General features: G+C 40.8%; 1 protein-coding gene across 16 annotated transcripts in view; it reads right to left on the bottom strand.

The window, feature by feature from the left end:
* ppip5k1b (diphosphoinositol pentakisphosphate kinase 1b) overlaps positions 1-21419 on the bottom strand; it is a 75232-nt gene that overhangs the window by 16700 nt on the left and 37113 nt on the right. For 5 of the 16 annotated variants that reach the window (XM_036146917.1, XM_036146958.1, XM_036146916.1 and 2 more), the window contains 12 exons: positions 16417-16599; positions 16172-16313; positions 14969-15192; positions 14708-14835; positions 14134-14248; positions 13871-13882; positions 13061-13168; positions 12843-12959; positions 12546-12686; positions 12344-12452; positions 6788-6931; positions 74-136 (listed from right to left, as the gene is read on the bottom strand). In XM_036146917.1, the coding sequence (XP_036002810.1) occupies positions 74-136; positions 6788-6931; positions 12344-12452; positions 12546-12686; positions 12843-12959; positions 13061-13168; positions 13871-13882; positions 14134-14248; positions 14708-14835; positions 14969-15192; positions 16172-16313; positions 16417-16599 (1486 nt within the window). Of the gene's footprint in view, positions 1-73; positions 137-4778; positions 6578-6787; positions 6932-12008; positions 12160-12343; positions 12453-12545; positions 12687-12842; positions 12960-13060; positions 13169-13870; positions 13883-14133; positions 14249-14707; positions 14836-14968; positions 15193-16171; positions 16314-16416; positions 16600-21419 lie in introns of those variants that run through there. The other 11 variants (XM_036146920.1, XM_036146977.1, XM_036146930.1 and 8 more) reach the window with 6 other exon arrangements.

Genomic DNA, 21419 nt, shown 5'->3' with positions numbered 1-21419 from the left:
CTCCCCCCACAAAAGGGTCATGCAAGATGAACTAGAGGATTGTCGAAATGTACTTGAATAAAAGCGGACATACCGTTGGTCGGATGCCTGGCAAACGACACAGAAAATCTCTTTACTGCCGGCATAGAAAGCAGTTCTGAGGAGATAAGAAAGGTACCTGGGATTACTGGAGCTGCAGGTATCTGTGTCAGCCTGTCGGCCACTGTGCTTTGGTTTTAAAGAACTTAAAATTAGAAAGAGAGGGGAGGAAACAGAAATAAGGCAGTTGGCTTGTTAATTCACACATATTTTGCCAACCATTGAGTAAGATGAGGGTATCTGCTGAATGGATGAAGAGATGAGGAAAAGTGTGGTAATTTGTCAATAGATCCTGGGATGTTTCTTTGTGATAGGCTAGCACACACTACCAACTTTGTTTTTAGCTGCAAGTATAAAATCTGCTAAATTGTGCCGACATAAACCACTTTCTCAGGGTGGCACACAAGAAAGCCAAGTCAAGGGACAATAAGAGAAAATTTCCCAAACAATATTTTATGATGTAACTTTTAATATTTAAACTACAGGAATTTCCACCTGCTGGACGTCAGAAATGACAGATAAAAACACGTCAATATCGACCATTTATCAGTGCAGGAGATTCAGCAGACCAGACGCACACGTAATTGCTAAAGGGAAGGAAGGTAACTGTAGGTGGGGATCAATTTATATCTAGGAATAAAAAGGTTAAAGAGTGGGCTATCCAATTCAAATTGTATCTGTACAGTTCAAAGTACAGACATAAGATATTTATTTTGGCTGACAACTGCATCAACATTTTAAACGTACAGACATTTAGAAATTGTGAAGCATTTTTGATTAAGGAATCTCTCGATGCATATTTTAACTGCATCATTAAAGTTTTTAAATGCATATTGAAATGTTCTGGTTTGTCCTCAAAGAATAATAATACCTTTTTTTTCCTCTAGGATGAACTTAAATAAAAAAAAAAATTCTAGTTATGTTGTCGGGGCACAGATTTTATTCCAAGGGTTCAATAGCTGTAGGGAAATAAAACCAAGATCTTATATTCAAAGATGTTATTTAGCTTTAAAAACATTGAAGAAGTACATGTGAGACTGATGTGCTTTTCCTACAGTAAAAAAAAAAAAAAAAAAGGTAAAAAAGGTAATAAATCAAAGAAAAAAAAGATTAGTAGTTGAATAGAAATAATTCATACCCAATCATAAAATCTCTACAATCAAAACAAAATAAACAAACTTTAAACGCATTCACAGAAGCGCCTCAACCAACAACGCCAGTTAACCATCGCCTCCCAGAAGCACCCTCACCAATATTGCTGAAGGTGGTCCTAAGATCTGTATTATATTACCTGTTCTGTTACTGATTCACATTGATCTTCCACTGTTCTTCTAGACCCCATGATACTTCGAACTTCCTCAAATTTAATGGGAATAAAAGTAAAAGTGACTTAACTTCCCTTGGTAGATTTTGGTGGTGCCACAAAATTCCAAGAAAACCTCACTTTAATCAAATCCTAAGTTAATTATTGTATAACTTTGAACACTATATTGCCAAAATTATTTGCTCTCCCATCCGAATCCTTTTATTCTGTTATTCCAATCACTTTCATGGCAGACAGGTCTATAAAACAAGGCATGTAAACATTTCCCATATCACCTTTGTTTATAAAGCACCTTAAAGGGGCCTTGTCACGTATTTTGACCATAAAAAGAAAACACATAAAACCATATAATCATCTTCAAATATAACAGTATATGGCAAGCGTTCATCCCGATAGTGTTTACTTAGTCCTTTTTCAGCCTGAAGATAATTTTTTGCACCGGGCATGATCAGCAGTAAACTTAGTTGTACCATCTACTGGTAGCATAGCAGAACTATCAGAAAGCAAGATGGCGACATTTGACACAGCTACTGCAAGACCCAGTAGACCGCTCTGCAATGCTTCACAGTAAAGTGACAGCTCGGCGTGGTGAAAGGCCAACCCGATCTACAGTGTACTCCAAGTTCGAGTGAATCCTCCCCAGAGCCTCGTAGCAGAACAAGAAAAAAAAAGAAAAAGCCAGCTGTTCCTACCAAATGTAAACAGAGAAAAAAGCATCATGGTAATAAATACTTTAATACAAGGGAATAAAAAAAAAAATCTAATCACGCTTTTTCATTTCAGAAAATGCTAATTAAACAATAAAATGCTACCCCCTGGTAAATGCATTATTGAATAATGGAATAATCTTCTGGATTTAACCAGCTAGGGAAGAACGCTGTCCTCCACTCTATTGTTCTGTGCAGATCAATCTAGCTAGCTTTAGCTCCTGCTTCAGTGAACACCAATGTTCATATTGCATTCTGAGGGCTACTCGTGTCTTATCCTTGTTGACAAATATTTTTTTGTGCCTTTTTAGACTTGGTCTTAGGACTTTTTCTTCTTTCTTTTCACATCTCTGCTGGGCATTGCTAACTCACTCTACTCCATTGCGTCACCTTGTTTACGCATTGCACGCATGCACAATATCGTACCTCTGGTCACATGGTCTTGTTATGAGAAATATACACAAAAGTGTTTCTTTTACTAACAAATAGAGGCCAAACCAAAGTGTAAACATAGAAATAAAATATAACCAACGGGGTTATTTAATGAGAAAACCTTTGTATGTCACCAGTGTGACTAAAGTCGTAGTACGTGACTAGGTCCCTCTAAAACACTCAGTGTACACAAGAGTGCTACACAAATGCAAATTATATTTTGTATATGTGCAGCAACCATTTTTCAATTGATGGAAGAATGTATCAATCTGACGAGCTCCCAGCGTGGTACAGAAAAAGGATGCTTTCAGAGCAATAAGTCTGGTTGTAAAAGCTCCTTATTTTAAAATACCTCAGAGACAATTGGCAACGGCTTTATAACAGTGGATAAACTTAATGGAATAGGTTTTGATGGCTGGGCAGCGGTATCCTCACATTACATCAAGCACATTAAAAAACGTTGGATGCAGCGGTGAAAGTCTGCCTCTGCTTGAGTACAAGAGTGGAGACTTGTTCTATGGAGTGACGAATAATGGCTCTTTGTCTGGTAATCCTGGGCACGAGTCTGCGTTTAGGTTGCCAGGAGAACAGCCTTCATCTGCGTGCACTGTGTCCAGTGTAATGTTTAGTGCAGAGGAAGCCACATCACCATGAGTTTTTTTGCAAATTAAATATTTAAAGTGGCAAACAGCTAGTAGTATATAGATTGTTTTAGCTGACTTTCACCATTTAAAATCAAGATACAATGAATATGTTTAAATGAATGGGATTACATGGGCGACTGTAGCATAGAGTAGTTCTCTTGCAATCTGAAAGTTGTGGGTTCTGGGCAATGGACATACTACAACTGGTCTGCAGATCTATCTGCAATAATGAGTGATATGGGTGATCGTCAGTCACCTAGTGTAAAGCACTTTGAATGGTCAGTATGATTAGAAAAGTGTAATATAAATTCAGTCCATTCCACAATGGAATGCAAGTGGATATTCACTTTTATAATTTTACAAAATACCGTCATTACATTTGGTGCAATTTTATCCTGTTGGACAACGTCCGTTATCCTATGTGTAGTTATCTTGTTTGAGCTCTTCTGACCAGCTGTCACTTGCTAGTGCATATTAGCTCAGCCAGCAATGAAGCATGAACGATTTTATATTGATGTGTTTTCTAAGGTTCCTGTAGTTGTATGAGTTACAGAATCAGCTGGGCTGATGCAGCGCATGTCTAACTAAACAGTTGGTCTTCCTCCGCCTGCAAGGGCACACCTTGTATTGCTACAAGCTCATGGTGATATGACATCTTTCCACAATAGGTAAGAAAAGTTTTACCAAACCTCACTTCAAATAATCCAAACAAACCATAAATGCCAACAAGCTCAGTGTCTGGATGGTTTAGGAAGGGGGCTTGAAACAACCGCACTGCATTGTGGGATACCTGGGCATCGGGAAACCAGCTTCTGTTTGTTTACATAGCCTTCATCCACAATACTGTCTTTTTTTTCTGGTTTTAAAAAGTTTAAAACATGGCACAAATGTGCTGTATCATTACTTGTCAAGGTGCGTTCACACTGAGCATGAATGTGTTGGGCTGAGCGACAGATTTACATGATATCTCCATGAACAGGTGCCACACGGGAGCTATGTGACATTACGCAACGCTAAGCGGGGCCACAAAGGAAATTCTAGCGACGCAAAACACACGATTCTGCCGATTAAAGCAAAGCCAGAGCGACACGAAAGCTGTGAGGGAGGCAAAGCGACAGTTGTTGAACTTGAAAAATCTGAACTTTTGTGTCTTGTCGTGCTGCGACAACCAATCGGGAACTCGACGTGCGGTGAAGGATTGGTGCGGAAATGAAGCAGTTTTCATTCAACATGGAAGAAAAACTGATAGTGGTGGTCTGTGGTTGGCCTGAGTTGTATGACTCAACCAGAGGTGGGTAGAGTAGCCAAAATCTGTACTCAAGTAAGAGTAGCACCACTTCAACATATTTTTACTCAAGTAAAAGTAAAAATTTGTCAACCAAAAAATTACACAGGACTATAAAAGTATTTCGTAAGAAGGCTACTCACGTACTGAGTAACTAATCATAACAGCTGATGATTTACTCAAGTAAGAGTAGCAATACTTGAGTAATAATATGATTCAAGTAAAAGGAAAGTGGAGTAAAACTACTCCTAAAAGTACATTTTGTTACTCAAGTAAATGTAACTCAGTAAATGTAACTAGTTACTACCCACCTCTGGACTCAACCAATTATTACTACTGAGACAAGTCCAGAACGGACCGAGCCTGGCAAAAAGTGAGTGAAGAGACTGGAGTGGCAGTTAAATGAAATCATCTCCAGATAGCGCCATTGTACTGCTGTTTTTCTGGCTTGTCGCCTGCTGTGCAATTTCTCTCACCTGCCAACAGCCAGCGATAATGTCAGGCGAGCAACAGAATGCAAAAATGGAGACTTTGTCTTGCCAATGCGAACGCACCTTCACACTCGTTCACACAATCGCTTCGGGAAAAACAACAATGGATTGAGATTTTTTCCTTTTACCAGCGTGGAATAACAGCCTAGGAGTTTGTATCTCTGAACTAACAAATAGATGCCGAATGGACCCTGGATAGCAGCCCTAAGACGACCAACATATGTATGTGTTCAGGGCATTTTCAGACTGATCAGTTTGAATCAAAGCTTGTCTCGGTACAGTCCATCGCTTATCGCTTATGTTTTTAGTACGGTCCATTTTCCAAGTACTTTGCATCTCTATCTCTCACAGCACGGCATCCGAATCAGCAATCTAAACAAAAGCTGTTGCCCCAGAAAATGGCGACCACATCCCACAATACATTGCAAAGTCACATGGCCTTTCAAGACCCATAGCTCCTTCCTGATCCAACGTGACTGCACACCAGTGCACAAAGAAAGGTCCATCAATCAGATCTGAAAGAACTTCACTGGTCTGCACAAAGTGTTGATCTCAATCTAATAAAGCACCTTTGTGATGAGGTAGGATGGCTGTCCAGCAAATAGTTTTGGCAAAAATGTGTAAGAGCATGGTTAGACAGGCCTCAATGTCATGTCTGGAGTTGGTCCTTTATTCTGTGGCTCATTTCAGAAATGAAGGAAATGTGAGCATCTCTCTCCAAGCTTCTGAGTTAGGTTTGAGGTACCAGACCTCCTTAGTACGTCAGTATGGTAGTAGATTCGCTTCATATTGTTTTACTGTTGTCTTGCTTTCATGTGACTTTATCTCTAATGCTCACCTCTGAAACTGTTTTATTTCCTTCCACAGCATTTCATGCAACCTGCACCAATACAGTTCACATACTCACCTGTTTCTCAGTCCACAGCATCTCATTCTTACTGCCAGTGCTGTGAAGTTTTGCTATTAAAGAGACACTCAGTGGATAAAATGAGCAATTCAGTTTTTTTTGTGTGTTTAAACCCTCAACATCGGAAAGATTCCCGCTGGGCTGCAGACTCCTCTCTGTGTGCACAGCCAGTTTCATCTTTTATTAAAACTCAAAACCTTACATAACTTACCAGCTACGGGTTGGTTTGCAGTGTAAATGTTGAGGTAATTAGCAAATCTTGGTGAGTGGGAGAGAAAGGTACTGCCTTTACCAGTAGCAGCATGAGGAAAAAGATAAAAATCATCCGGGATTATTTTCAGGTGAATTGCTGTGTCTTTAAGTAAGGATTACTGTGAAATATGCAGCAAAACAGCAAAAAGGAAAATAACAGCCAGCCGTTGGGCGTCCAGCCACCAAAGCCACTTAGTACGGATTATAAAATTCCACAAAAGGAGGCAGCAAACAGCACCACAGGATGCACAGATGGAGAACATATAAAAAGATTTTAATCCCAAGCAGACAGAGGTGCGATCAGACTGATTAGTGCAAAAGCATTGGAACCTCAACCATACACATGCATGCTCAACATTTCCCACCCAGCCAATCACTCTGCTGTCAAATCAGTGTCGCCATTCTGGACACAACGCATTACTTTAGAAACGGGATGCAATATTTTTAAGTTGATGTTCTGGAAAAGAATGAAAAAAGAGGAAGTCTCAGGTTTAAAAAAAAAAAAAAAAAAAAGAGCAGGCAGGAACTGCCAATAATTCCCAGAAGAGAGCAGCAGAAGCAGAACAAAACTTTTTTTGTTTTAAAAAAAAAAAAAAAGATTTTTAAAGGTGGGTGGAGAGATGAACACCTGTCCCATGGAGGAGAACAGAAACCACTGTGAACATACCAAACATGCCAATCTTGCACGGCAGACTGCCGGGGGACAGAGGTGGTTTTCGGTGGTGGTGGGTGCGGACGTAATCCCGCAAGTTGGGGGCGCTAGAGGACACCCCGAGGGCTGAGGCACTGAAGAGGCCAGAGCAGAGTGAGCCTGTGTGAGGACGAGTTAGGGAGTAAAGGGAGGAGGGTTGGGTGGGAGTGGAAGTACGACGGGTGAGTCATTATATTTACACGCCATGCAGTTATTGTTCCAAACAAAGCGTTGCGCTTTTTTTGGCCAGTGTGTTTACACTGAATGCAGTGCCTTGCAAAACTATCCATAGAGCCCCTGAAGTTACAACCACGAGCATCAATGCATTTTGCAGGATGAGCACAAAGTTGTCCATAATTGTGAACTGGAGAGAACAAAAAATTATATCTGGGATTTGTTTTTACAATTAAGATCCAAAGTGTGGTGTGAACATTTGTACTCGGCCCATATCAAAAGGTGAACCTTGTGTCAGTCTCAAGTCTCTTGCAGCCATTTATAATTTATCTTAGCCGACTGCCCTGAGTTTGGCCTCATCCAACTTCCTCTCATCTCTAACCAGCTTCCTGTCCTGGCTGCAGAAACAAATCCCCACAGGATTATGCTGCCACCACCATGTTACTCATCTGATCACAACACTTTTCACATTTTTTGTTGCAAAATCCTCCCAGCCGAGCTGGTGGAGCTGTCGACCAACTGAAAAAAAAAAAAAAAAAAAAACACTATGGGGAAGAAGAAAACCTTAAGCGCTTAAGAAGAGGGAACCTGCGCTATTTGTTTATTAAAGACATTTCACTTCTCATCAAAAAAGCTTCTTTACTTCTGAATATGGTTGGAAGTAACAGGCTTATAAAAAGGTGTAGTCAGACTGGTCCTACCCTCTATTTAGCTACGTGTTTGAGTTGATTTGCTCGACAATGAAAACATGTCCCCAGCGGCGCCTTGGGAGTTCTGGTGACATGTCACTTTGGGAAACGAGTCAGGGCTGCAAAGTAGGTGTTAGAAAGATGAAATCCGATTAAAGCCACCTAATTTTCCTCATCTTTAAACAGATAGTTTCACTCCTTTCTCTCAAAACACTGTCTTCCCTGTACAAAATGTGCACACTGCTGGCATTAAACAAATGTCACTTGTCATCGAGATGTAGGCAAACTCCTGAGTCTGGACCCAATGAGTTTGCTTAGTGTGATTGTTCTGACTACAACGTATAACCAACCATGTTAAGAATTGAAATGCCTCTTGGATGGGCGGTGAAATGTCTCCAACAAACCAGAGAAGTTGTTCAGTTGCCTTTCACTTCAGCACATGTCCTAATTTACTGAAAATCTGCACCAACGCTAAGCAGTAACCCTATCAAGAGTTAAAGGGATGATAGATGGAGCTAAACTCCCAACATACAATCTATCAGGTATTCACTGCAAAGGGCACAATACAAATGTGCGCCACACTTTTCAGATTTTTCTTTGGAATTTTTTTTAAAAAACAATGCATCACTTTCCATCCACGGTCTATAACGTCTAATCTTGCTGGATAATGAAGTCTGGTGCACCCTGGGCAGTTTGTCAGCCTATCACAGGGCAACACAGAAACACTGAACAAACAAGCACACACATGCCTAAGGACAACTTAGTGTAAAAACTTAAAAGGTATAGTGGACGATCTTCTTTCGCCTTTGAGTTTCGGGGGTATCACCGTATCCATTGGTTGTCCCACATGACAACCGTTGTGAGGCGCTCACCTAACGCCAATGTGCGTGGACGTTCCTGACTGCACCCTTCTAGTGTTTATGTATCTAGTTAGCTTCGGTTACAGCCGTTCATTGTAGCTTCACTGCTCTCACTGTATGCTTTCAAAATGACACAGTTGCAAGACGCAAGGATTTGGGAGATTCTTTTCATGTGAGCCCCCTTGAGGAGTGGAAGAGCAGGTAGGATGGTTTTGCACATATGCAGTTATTCAAAAAGGGACATGGGCGTTTCTTATCTACATTTACGGAAAAAAATAAAAAAATAAAAAATAAAAATAAAAATCGGCCATTATAACTTTAATCTAATGAGTGGTGGTCGTGGTGGTGTTGGGCGTGCAAACTCCATGCAGAAAGGCCAGGCCAGGATTCAAACCCTTCTTCCTACAAGGCAATAGTGCCAACTACTGTGCCACCAGGACTATCACATTAAATTCCCCAAAGCTACATTTAAAGCTGCTGCAGGGAGTTTTGAGAAAACAAAAGTCAGACATTCCTCCTAGCTCTGATTGGTGGATTCTGACTGGGAGCGGTGCATTAATGCAAATGGAGGTATAACCACTAGGAGGAGCCAGAGTAGCTTGATTTTTTTTTCACATATTATCCATCTCATATTTTACTGTCAGGGCATGGTGACAGATTTAACAAATATGTAAAATAAATAAATAATACATTTATACAAAAGCTACCCACTGCAGCTTTAAAGTGAAAAACATTGGGAAATAGAGTATGAACGCTTTTACAAGACACTTTATGAACTACATCACAAACATCTTTCTTTTCAATTCTGTCCTAAGAGTTTTGAAACAAAATTCAAAGAATTAAAACAAGTTAAAGCTTTAACGTTTGTTCCTAGGAAGTCCATCTTGCCAGTTTCAAGGTTCACACAACAATGATTTGAGCTGCATGGCCTGCATTTGTGCACGTTTGCACACATAATCCAGAGATGAATGCCTGTGATTATATACAATCACAGCGAGATTTCATTGGATTTGTAAAGGCAACACTGTTGTTGCTACTAAACCCTTTCCCGGTCTTGCTCTGAAAACAGCCGTTAGTCCTGCTGGTGTTTAAGATTAGCAGTGGCTGAACCACAAGGTCAAACCTGGAGTACGTTGGTTTATGCTTGTAGATTCGGTGCTGAACACGGAGCCATTTTGATCTAACGTGCCAGGTCTGTCACTGAAGTTTGTGGTTGGGTTGTGAATACTTCTGAAAGACTCTGAATGTGTCCTTGCGAAAACATTTATGCAATTCCTGATTCTGTTTGCCCTGTAGAAGCTGCCCCTGTTTCTATGCCCCAGATAGGAGCTGAACTGTTTCTGCAGGGTGTTAATGAGCTAAAATATGTTTAGACTCAGTCGAAGTGAGGAGACGAAGCAGGTGCGTCTGTAGTCAGTGCTCCATCTTCATGTGACATTGGTGTATAAGGTGTTAGATTGAAGTTCTGAACTGCTTTTAGAGGTGTGATGATTAAGCTCTCAATACCATAATTATTGGTATGGCATACCCTATAAACTTCAAAAATAGTCTTGAGTAACAATGCACAGCAGCAGTGAGACTTAATATAAACTTTTCTTTGTTTGAAACGACTAAGTTGAATTAGAAAACTGGTGATTAAAAGGCAATTAGATTTGTCCTGGTGACATTGAGCAGTAAGTAGGGAAGCCGTTAAGCATGCTTTCAAATTCCTAATGAAGCCCACACGACAGAAATCGTTTCTGTCTCTCTGATGTCACATTCCTGCTTTTATGGTTTTCTCCACACGGCTAGATTTAGTCAGCAGACTCATGCCTGTGAGTGTCGCCATTTTTGAGACTTGTTAGAAGTTAAATTCCCCTGGGAACGCTGAGAGGGAAAATGAAGCCCTTGAAGTGTTCTTTGATTGTGGCATAGACCCAGAAAGAGATTTTTTTTTTTTTAAAAAGAGATCAGATAGAGCTTTGGAGAGTTTCCTGCATTATAAAACATTACTGCAGACTCAAATTGTATCAGTAACTGTTTATTGTGGGAGGAGAAAAAGATTGGCTAAGCCATTTAATGCAGATCATTTGGTCAAATGTAGAAGAATATGTTTGTATGGGCATGGGGGGAATTTTTTCCTCTTATTTAATGTCGTATAATGTGCTTCCCTAAACTAACGCTTTGTTCTCAGCATGTAGTCCAAGTTTACACCTGCTATCTTGGTCCTAGCAGGAGTTTCCAAACATTTCCATATCTTATGGTAAAGCCATAGTTAACAGAGAGGTAAGGGTTCAAATGACCTCATCCTACAATGGTATCAGTCAGGAGAAGGCTCCCAAAATTTACATGGTATTATTAATATATCACGGGAGAAGGAAAACAACAATTGTGACAGTGACCTTTCCATAAGCTGTACATTTCTCTAAAATTATTAAACAGACAGAAAGTGGTCAGAGAAGCTGCCAGGAGGCAGCTGAAGGGCCTTTAAGAATTTCCAAAAAGCTCCGGCTATTTTCTATGTGACAATAATCTCCTTTATTTTGTATTTATCTGGGAAACTAAACGTAAAGTTGTGAGCAGCCATTACAAAAGGCGTGTTTTGAGAACTTGCTGTGTCAAGATGTGACATGCTGGAAGACTCCTGGCCAAGAGGACTGAATGTTAAATCTGAATCAATAGTTGCTTCAACAAACTATTAGTTTCAACACATTTACATGGTACCTGTTTATTTCACCTTTTTTATCCTTCTCAATTATTTTATGCTGAATTGAAAAGTTTTAAAACTAACGTATTATGCTCTCAATTTCTGATGACAAAAACCTGGCTTAGATGTCTAAACCCTCTGTAAGGCACGGTGCTGCTGATTATGACTTTTGTCCTTTAATGCAAACCTCCACAACAGCAGGATAAAAAGATTCCTGAAAAAAAGCTCATAACACTTTAAATGAGAAACTATGCATAGTTGCATGGTGTCAGGTGACACCGAGGTGTGGTCATCCGTCTGCTCTCTAATGGCAGGTGAGCAACGCACACAGTGATTTAATACATACCGTACATATTGGTTTGTTCAAGTTCGCCTCATCAGCGTCACTGATTGAAAATCACAGATCTTGCAGAAAATACTGAAAGGCTTTGAACGTTTTTCCACGTTTTGCAATATCAGAACCCCAATCTTCAATATAATTCAACTGATATTTTACGTGACGGACCGAAACGAGCTAATTGTGAAATGGATGCGCCACCTTTGAGGTTTGTGGTTGTTTCAGCTGGTGGTACGCTTGAAGGGCATAAATACTTTTGCAAGGCACTGTACAGATGTTTCAAGTTACATCAGTAACCGTTAATCTGAGCTGGCTTAGTTTGATCACATGACATTTGCTTATTGTGTGCATATTAAAACAATGGTGTGATAACAACCCTAAAGCAGGCTCTCTCTGTATCAGAGGGAGTAGCGGGACGCCTGTGACAAAGAAATCCTGCTGCTAGCTGTCAACAACTCCCAGCTGACCTCCTGCCTGAATAGTTTGGAGTCTGATCCTGTTTGGCTGCTGCTAAGCTGAGCTGAGTTGGAAGCTATGCAGCCATCAGAAACAGGAGGGGTGGTGATGGAAAGACAGGCCCTCAGAGAGAGGTGAGGAGGGGACTGAAAGAGGACATGGTGGAAGGGTGGAGGGAAAAAAAAAAGGCTTGTGATGAAGAGCAGCATTGGTGATGACAGCTTAAAATAGATGTGCTATGAGGACAGGGTGGCCTGATGGCAAACACACACACACACACAAAAATACCAACTCTCCACAACAGACACGCATTAAAAGTTAGACGCTGACCTAGGCCACCAGCTGGTTTGATCTCAGGAGACTGGCGCGAGCACGACTGGAAGAGTCGATAGGATGTGCAGGCTTTGGAGGAGTGGTTGGGCGAGGTCTCAGAGAGGACCTGCAATTAAAAATGGGACGGCTGCTCTTACAACATGTACATCATTAAAACTTTGATGTAATCTTGTAATAATCAGCAATACGGCGTGATAACCTCCATGGAGCCCGTCTTGCGATTGCGGATCATCGGGGACCTTCTCTGCAGGTTAATGAGTTCTGTGACAGGAAGTGCATCATCTGTCTGATCCTGAGAAAGATCCTCCAAGCTTCCCTGGTTGGGTTTTTTGTCTTCGTTCTGGTTGTTCAGGGAACAAATAAAGACATAGTTTCACCCAACAACTCACAGTGGTTCTTTTAATGAACACCTAAACGGATTTGTCATGGAGTCATTGTGGTAAAACCTGGAAATTTGGATCATCTGATGTAAAGGATAAAAAACACATGTTCCCACCTCGGACGAGGCCGGGCGGAAACCAAAGCCCAGGGGAACATTCTCCTCATCTTCGCAGCCTTTGACTCCTGGACTGAAGTGGAGCTCCACGTGGAAACGCTCCTCTGACGAGGGGTCCTTCGCACCACAGGAGCAGAGGCGGGGAAAGAGATGGCATTTCCATGAAGGGAGCTGGAGATCTGCTGATGAGGGTGTGAAGGTGCTGAGGGCAGACCGACCTTGTTGTTGTCTTCGTACAGCATGATGACGATCTGCGTCATGTAGTTGAGTTCAGTCACAGCGCTCAGATAGTCCATCGCCTGCTTCCACTGCTGGTCCTTCACCTCCTTACAAAACACCAGACGCACAAACACACGTACAGTCGCCTGCAAAAGCACTCCCGCCCCCTTTACGCCCTTCGCTTTTTCTGACGCCGCAACAAGAAACCTTATGGATATCTTGGGGGATTTAATGTCATGGACCAACAGAAAGTAGAGCATCACTGTGACGTGGAAGGAAATTTGATTTCTTACACATAAAATAGCTATGGTGACATGAAGAAAACATGATTTTTTACAGTAAAATCACAAAGGTGACTTTGTGAAAGAAAAATAATTGTTGCTCTCGAGACCAGCTTGAACCCACAGTCCTGATCTTGCCTCAGGTCTTTTTCCCTAAGTGACAATCACAGCAGCAACAATCATTTTTATTATATTTCTTAATATTTAATGTTTGGTGGCCCCCACAAAGATTTCTTTTAACAATGACTTTCTCTCCATTAACAGAGGAGAACTGGAGCACACGGCTAATAGTCGTCTGATTCTCCGAACTGAGCCGTGAATCTCTGCAGCTCCTCCAGAGTTACGGGCCTCTTGCCCATTTTTCTGAAAAAGGCTCGAATGCAAGCCACACTTTTCAGATTTTTCTTTGAAAAACCCTCCATAATTATGCTCTACTTTGTGTTGGTCTATCACATGCCGTTTCAAATAAATACACCGAGTCTGTGCTCGTATTGTGACAAAATGTGGAAAAGTCAGAAGTGTGAATACTTTTGCAAGGGACTGTACACAGACGTGTTAAAATAAACTAAAAATAAACTACTTCTTCAGAAAGAATGACTAAAATATCATGACACCACTTTCACAAGCCTTATGGGTGTCTCATTTGGCCATGTAGCTATTAGCTTACTACTAAAGCAATTAAAGACGGTATTTACTGTCCAGGCCAAAATGGCTCCTGACAAAATCAGCCAAAACAATCTGACAAAACATGAAAGGATTTAAAAGATTAAATAAATGTGTACTGTACACACATCCAGGAGTCCTCCGTAGCGGAACATGCTGAGCAGGGAGTGGACGTGGCTCTCGCTTGTAAAGTAGAGTCGTGTGCGAACGTGACGACCAGGAGACATCACCCCCCGAGAGTACCTGAACACCAGGGGACGGGTAAGGACGTGGGAACAGAGCAAGTCATGTACGGCACGGCACCGTTACTTCAGGCTTTTGCCTGCTTTCTCACTTATTTCACTGTAGTGCGCGTCAAGTTTCAGAGGAATTTGACCTGACCAGTGAAATATTTACGCTCTTTGTTACTGGCAGCCTGTGACAAAAACGTTTATTTTACATTTCTTTGGGTTCAGCTGTGAAAAAAAAAAAAAAAAAAAGACGGAATATTTGTTTAGTACCAACAAGGTGGCTCTTTAAAACTATTAGCTCAGTCTTCAGTAGGTACATCTGAAGAGAAAACCAATCTCTGGTCTTAGACCTTTGATTAATCGTTCATTGTTTAACTCAAATTCAACTCAAAATCAGACCAGTCAAAGACACAATAGAAGATGAGCTTAAATAAGGCAAATGTTTTTTGTCCTCAGGATGTTGTATTCTCACAGAGGGTGCAGCTTGTTGACAGCCTCATCCTCATGGGTCCTCTGCAGGTCCAGGTAGATTTTCTTCATAAGAGGAACACAGTACGCCTGAGCGATGTCCAGCTTCTCCGCTTTACTGATGCCGTACTCCTGAGAGATATTTCACAAAAGAAATTTAAATGTTTATATTCTGGATTCTATCTAATTTCTATCAAAAACAGGAGGCATTTTAGAAAGGGAAAAGTAAAACTGCACCACGTGGAGCTGTATAACAGTGATTTACCTGCGGGATGACGATGTCAGCTAGGGCACGGGACAGTCTGAAGAGCTCCAAGGTGTCCTCCAGGCCAACAGAGGCGTTGTGCTGCGAGTCGTATTTGATGCAGTCGTAGATGTCGGGGATCTTGCTGATGTCGTAGCGTCCGTTCTTGGTGCGGAAGTCTCTCTCCAGTTTGGACCAGCGCTGCAGCATCAGCTCCAACGTCTCACTGTGGTACAGCTGTAAATCTGAAGAAAAAACGCAGGACGACCACTCTGTGACACAGATCGGTGCCTCACAGAAAGAAATATTCAAACACCTTTTAACCTCTACTCCTAGTGTTTTATTGATCTTATTAAAAAAGTAAAGGTGCGAGAGAGCAGGAGTAAAAACCAGGGAGTTCAAATTAAGACTTTTAAAGATCCTTATCAATCCCAACAGAAATAAAAAAAGAACTAGCTATTAACTTAATAATTGACATAAATAACAACCAATATGTCACTCTAGAGGATGTACAAATAAAATTATGATTTTAATTTCTTAGGCAAACTCCAAAAAAACTGTTTGTGATGCAAAAGACTTTCCAGGGTTTCTGGTGAGATCCTGGGTAAGAACTACAAACATAATAAATTAATGTCCCAGGTGCATTTTTTGAGAAAATACATTTAAAATTGAACTAAAAAGGTCAATAGAAGAAGCAAAGACTGAATAAACAAAATTTAAAATGCAACTAAAGGCAATTTATACCTTATTATGAAAAATTAGGACTCATCCTGGACTTTTTAAACGCTTTAAAAGTTTGATTTTTCGCTTGCTACGCAAGAAACCCTGCGTAGCAGCAATCAGTGAGGCTGAACCTATTACAGCTAAAGCAGGTTTTAACCTTGCAACTCCTTTCTGCCATGGAACAATGCTGGATTTGGAAACAAATTAAGTTAAGGTGAAGATCCTCTGGGTCTCGGAAATACAAATGGCTGTTGCAGAAGTGCTAGCTGAGCTAATCGCTAACATGAAAAAGCTAAAAACAGTTGGGTATTTCAACCCTGTAATCATTTTGTCCTTTGTTAGAGATAATAATAGTAAAAACTTGTAATTGACATGAATTATAAAGGCAGGTTGAAGCTTTACAAAAAACACAGGGACTGGAAGAACCACCACAAACCTCTGATGGCTGTATGTGTCTCTGAAACTAATCAAGAAATGTGGCTTTAAGGCGCTCCAACATACCTGCAGACTTGGGGTCCTCCAGTCTCTTTCGAATCTGCGAGGTGAGGCTCTGAATGAGCGCATAAACCTTGTCACAGGTTTTGACTGGATTCTCTATGACCTTCATTGAGTTAACCAGCGACGGACTGCCAGTCGGAGCCAACTGGGCCACAAGGGAAACGCAGAATCAAGGCAAAGAATGAAGCCGTCTCTTAGCAGAAATAAAGCAGCATTTCAAAAAGCCTGTCCATATTTTCTGAAGGTACCTTCTGATAGTCGTCTTGAGTGAAGTCTTGGTCCTTCTGCATGATCTCGTGTAACCGGGCCTTGACCTTCTGCTGGCAGTCAGTCAGAGAATCACTGTCGCTGTCCAGGAGTCCATTCATGTTGGCGCTCTTTACCATCTGAACCAGGATTGGTGTCAGCTCTCCCTCCAGAGCCAGCAGGCCCTGCACCACAGGCAAAAAGACAGCGCTGAAGATATCATACGAGACGGAAAGGTGGAAAACACTTTCAAATGTCCGACCATCCAGAAGAAAAGTGTGAGTCTATATAAACAAAATAGTCCTCTCAAGATTTGGTCTGGTTGAACAGAATGAAAACTGTTGGCTTTAAAAGATCTGAATGCAGCTTCAGGACCAGTATTTATTTCATTGACCGCGATGAGAATAGGTTTTTTTTTTTGTTTTTTTATGTACGGATTAAAAAACATGAAAGATTTCGAATGAAAAGAAAGGCAGGAAGAAATTACTAGAGGGAAATGATATCCCAGCTGTTTAAGGCTCTCCAGGACAACAGACGCTGGCCTTCTTTGGCAAGTAGTCGTGTAAAAATACGGCTCTCTTTCTTCACGTTTCAGCTGCCAGGAGAGCTGCTGGTACCAATCAGCTCCATAGACATCATATATATATATTAGGGCTGGGCAACGATTAAAATATTTAATCGCGATTAATCGCACTGATTAATCGCGATTAATCGCGATTAATCGCATTGTATTTACAAACTCCAAGAATGAATTCAAAAGTAGTGTAAAGAGCACTTTTATTTTAATGTTCTGCTGCCATATGAACAAAAGTGTTGTAACATTTGTAGCACTTATCAGTAACACATATTTAGTGTAAAGCTCAACTTAAACATGTAAAACAAAAAATAGCAATAATAATAAATTAAAGCTTATTGCCACTGACAGGGAATTCTCTTTATGGGGAAAAAATCTACCAAAAACAGGCAATTTCTGAGGTAACAGCAGGGAGCAGCATTACCATTTTATGTTCAATACCAAAGTTTAACTTGGCAGTGGTTCCAACTAACTTGTTTCTGTCATATTCCATGCTGGAAGAACTTTAAACTGAAATGCTTGCTAACTCGATATGCTTGCGTTTATTTGACGTTGACACGCGGTTTTTTGTTGTTGGTTTCTCGCGCGCATATAGTGAATGGCAGGGAAAAACAGGCAAAAATACATGGAACGAGAAGCGACTTCACCGACGGTGTCGATGCAGACCCCCCCCGCTCCGCTCCGCACAAAACTTGTTCCGGCCGCCAACTCACCGCCTCGCCCCGCCTAAGCTCGCTCGCGGTACCTGCGGGAAACACCGCCTTCCGCATGTCAGCTGTGTTTTTTTCCGGCCAGCACCTTTCTTCCTCTTTGAATCTGAGGCTGGGCTGACAGCGAGGTTATTGGCGCATTATCGCCAGCTACTGTTCTGATTCAAAACCCTACACCGCAGCAACAGACCTTCACAAAATAAAAGCATGTGACCAACATGCGTTAATGCGCGTTAAAGAAAATATCGCCGTTAATAGTCTAATGAGTTAACGCGAAATTAACGCGTTAACTTGCCCAGCCCTAATATATATAGACGCATTGGGCGGGTTCTGCTTATGCTGCGGGTGCGTCAGAGCATCCGCCATGTTGAATGTGGCAAATCTGCAGTTAGACTCATAGACATCATATACGTAGACGCCCCATTGTACGCTGCCGGCCGCTGGGCCGACGTGCCTACATGGCGGCCATCTTGGGTCAGACCACAGATCAGACATCTGCTGTCAAAATGAATAGGAGGCAGCTCAGATCTCATTTTAATCATATGTTCACAACGCTCGTGACATTTTAGACAGATTACATATATTTATTCAGAACCAAAACTATTTAAATTGAAGTCAAACTGGATGAAAAATGTACATGCACTTACATATTTTGCAGTTATATATTAATCCAATATACACACACAATTTATACACACATAAATTTCTCTCTCTTTCTTCCTATATATATATATAGATATATATATATATATATATATATATATATATATATATATATATATATATATATATATATATATATATATATATATATATATATATATACTGTATGTATAGGCTATGTACACAGACACCGATCTACAGACAACAGCACTGATCTACATAGGAGCAAAACTATATACAGACAAGTGAGAGCAGAGGTGCTCATAACAGCATTTAAAAATTATATATTACAAACCGCAATCTGGGGGGAAATAAATCAACAAAAAACCTTACGCATCTAAGAATCAAATACATTACAAAATCATAGCAAAAACTGTATAATATCCCCCCCACCACAAATCATGTCTATCCAGTAATTTAGGACCATTTTGTTTGTTTTTGGTGTTTAATGTACTTTTCTCTGCTTCCATCCCTGCTACCCATTAGCACATATTGTGTTTATGCCAGAAAAACTGTAACTGTAAAGCATGAAGAATATCTATTATAAAATCTTACTTATGGAAAGTAATTCCCCAGGATCTGGTTCCTAGTGTCCTTTTATTTGCGCACCCATAAGCGGAGTAAAAGTCAGGCTTCCTGGGACGTAGCTCTGGAAGTTTGCTTACTTTCAATACAAAATCGAAATTATATATTAAGTTAGACAATAATTTAATTTCATTCAATTGGTCCCATGTAGCCCCTAAAGGGGTGACGTTTCAGTCAGTTGATTTATCTGGAAATCGGGTGAGAATTCACCGCATTCAGAGTGTCTGAAAACATAAAGTACATTTTTCTGAATTGACTTGTATTCTCTCTGAGCGCAGCTAGGTCTGACCTAAGATGGCCGCTCTGTCGGCACGCCTCTCACCCGAGGACGCGGCGTCTACGTATTCATGTCTGTGGTTAGACTCACTTAAACTGTATCAGGGGGACTTTAATCTCAGAACATACTTTATTTTTGTAATATTACAAGTTTATTTTTGTATCCCTTTGGCTTCATTCTCCTGACTTTATACTCGTAAAGAATAAAAATAATAAAAAAAAAATCTAATATGGCGTGACGCTGACGTAGGAACCCGCACACAACGAGGCGTCTACGTATATGATGTCTATGATCGGCCTTCAAGTAGCTTCACTGCTGAGATGTTACAGTGTGATCACCCCAATAATCTGATTCAAAGTTAAAAAATGACCTGTATATAAAACAATTGTAACGAGAAGGGTATAACTGCAGAGCGTAAGAACGCCCCCACTGTCGGAACGCCCCCACTGTCGGAACGCCCACGCAAACGCTGATTGGTTCGTTGATTTGCCCACTTCAATACATATATTTTTTCCCTCCATCTCCTTCATTCAGCGGGACGGACGAAAAATGTCCGTCCCGCTGAAAAAATCCGTCCCGACGAAAAAAATCCCTATCGCAGGGTATTAGTTTTACCTAGGGACCACATGTGATTTGTAATAATAACGGCGTTGTATGCAGACAGATATTAACCGGCTCGCGGTGTCAGGAGAAAGCAACAGCGCGAGGACTATTATGACTATGTCAGGATAAGGGCTTCTACTGGAGAAACACCCCAAATATGCGACTGCACGTTCAAAAATAAAGCTAAAAAAAAACAAAAAAAAACAACAACTCACGAAATGTACCAGCGACTGTAGAAAAAAAAAGAAAGCATACAGAGGCAGAGTTGACAGCGCTGCTTCTGTCACACAGCTGCAGCGCAGCGTATTGATTACATGTAATCACAGGTAAAAACCAGATCCGTGCGAGTAGGCGATTGGACATTTTGCTGCATGGAGCCAGGAAAAAAAAATCCGCTTCCTAGCATAAAGCCTGAAAAAGAAGGACAAATATGCGTGTGGGGCATTCAAAATCCGGACTGTCACCTGCCTTTCAACGGACGAAAGGTTCGGATGCTTTTGTGTAACTCTGCAATATTTTTCAATGTATGGTTTGTTTAATAAAAAACAAGTGTCCTTTTATTTGCGCACCCATAAGCGGAGCAAAAATCGGGCATCCTCGGACGGAGCTCTGGAAGTTTGCTTACTTTCAATACAAATTCGAAATAATTTATTAAGTTAGACAATAATTGAATTCAATCAATTGGTACTATGTAGCCCCTAAAGGGGTGACGTTTTCAGTCAGTTGATTTATCTGGAAAACGGGTGAGAATTCACCGGATTCAGTGTCTGAAAACATAAAGTACATTTTCCTGAATTGACTTGTATTGTGTCTGACTGCACCTTGGTCTGACCTAAGATGGCCGCTCTGTCGGAACGCCCCCAGTCGGAACGCCCCCAGTCGGAACGCCCCCAGTCGGAACGCCCCCAGTCGGAACGCCCCCACAGTCGGAACGCCCCCACAGCTCTGCAGTTACTCCTTACTGATTGTAACAGGTGCTTTTATTTTCTCCCTGGACAACAGAATGAATAGAAAGCGGCAGCACCTCAGACCATTTCAACCAATGAGGTCCAGGTCTATATGATGGACTGGCTGCAAAGGATTAGCATTCTCACTAAACATGTTGAAACATTTCAGAATAACTTGAAACCGTAGGGTGGAAAATTATATATTTTTTTATATATAAATTTACTTTTCAGGTAGAACAAACCTGGTGGCAAAATGATGCACCTAAATATAATTTTGTTTGGGTTTATAGATTTAATTTCTTATGATACTAAATGGGTGTCATTTTGATGGTGTTGGGGATCATTGTCCCGTCAGAACATCGCCATTGTGTCCAACGTTCATCCATCTAGCCCAGGGGTGTCAAACTCATTTTGGTTTAGGGGCCGCATACAGCTTAATCTGATCTCAAGAGGGCCACACGAGTAAAGTCATTGCAAGATTAAATAGAACTAATAAAAGTGGACTTGTTGTTGATTTTTTATATTAAATGAATTTCACTTTTACACAATATATTATGAATAACCTCAGCGTTTTTAAGAAAAGTATGTGCAATTTCAACAATACTTTTACTCAGTTAAACATTTACTTGTGCATTATGCATAAAAA

This window comes from Fundulus heteroclitus, chromosome 2 (genome assembly GCF_011125445.2).
Source record: "Fundulus heteroclitus isolate FHET01 chromosome 2, MU-UCD_Fhet_4.1, whole genome shotgun sequence".
Classification (NCBI taxonomy): Eukaryota; Metazoa; Chordata; class Actinopteri; order Cyprinodontiformes; family Fundulidae; genus Fundulus; species Fundulus heteroclitus.
Note: the sequence above shows the minus strand (reverse complement) of the source record. Positions and strands in the feature narration are given on the sequence as shown.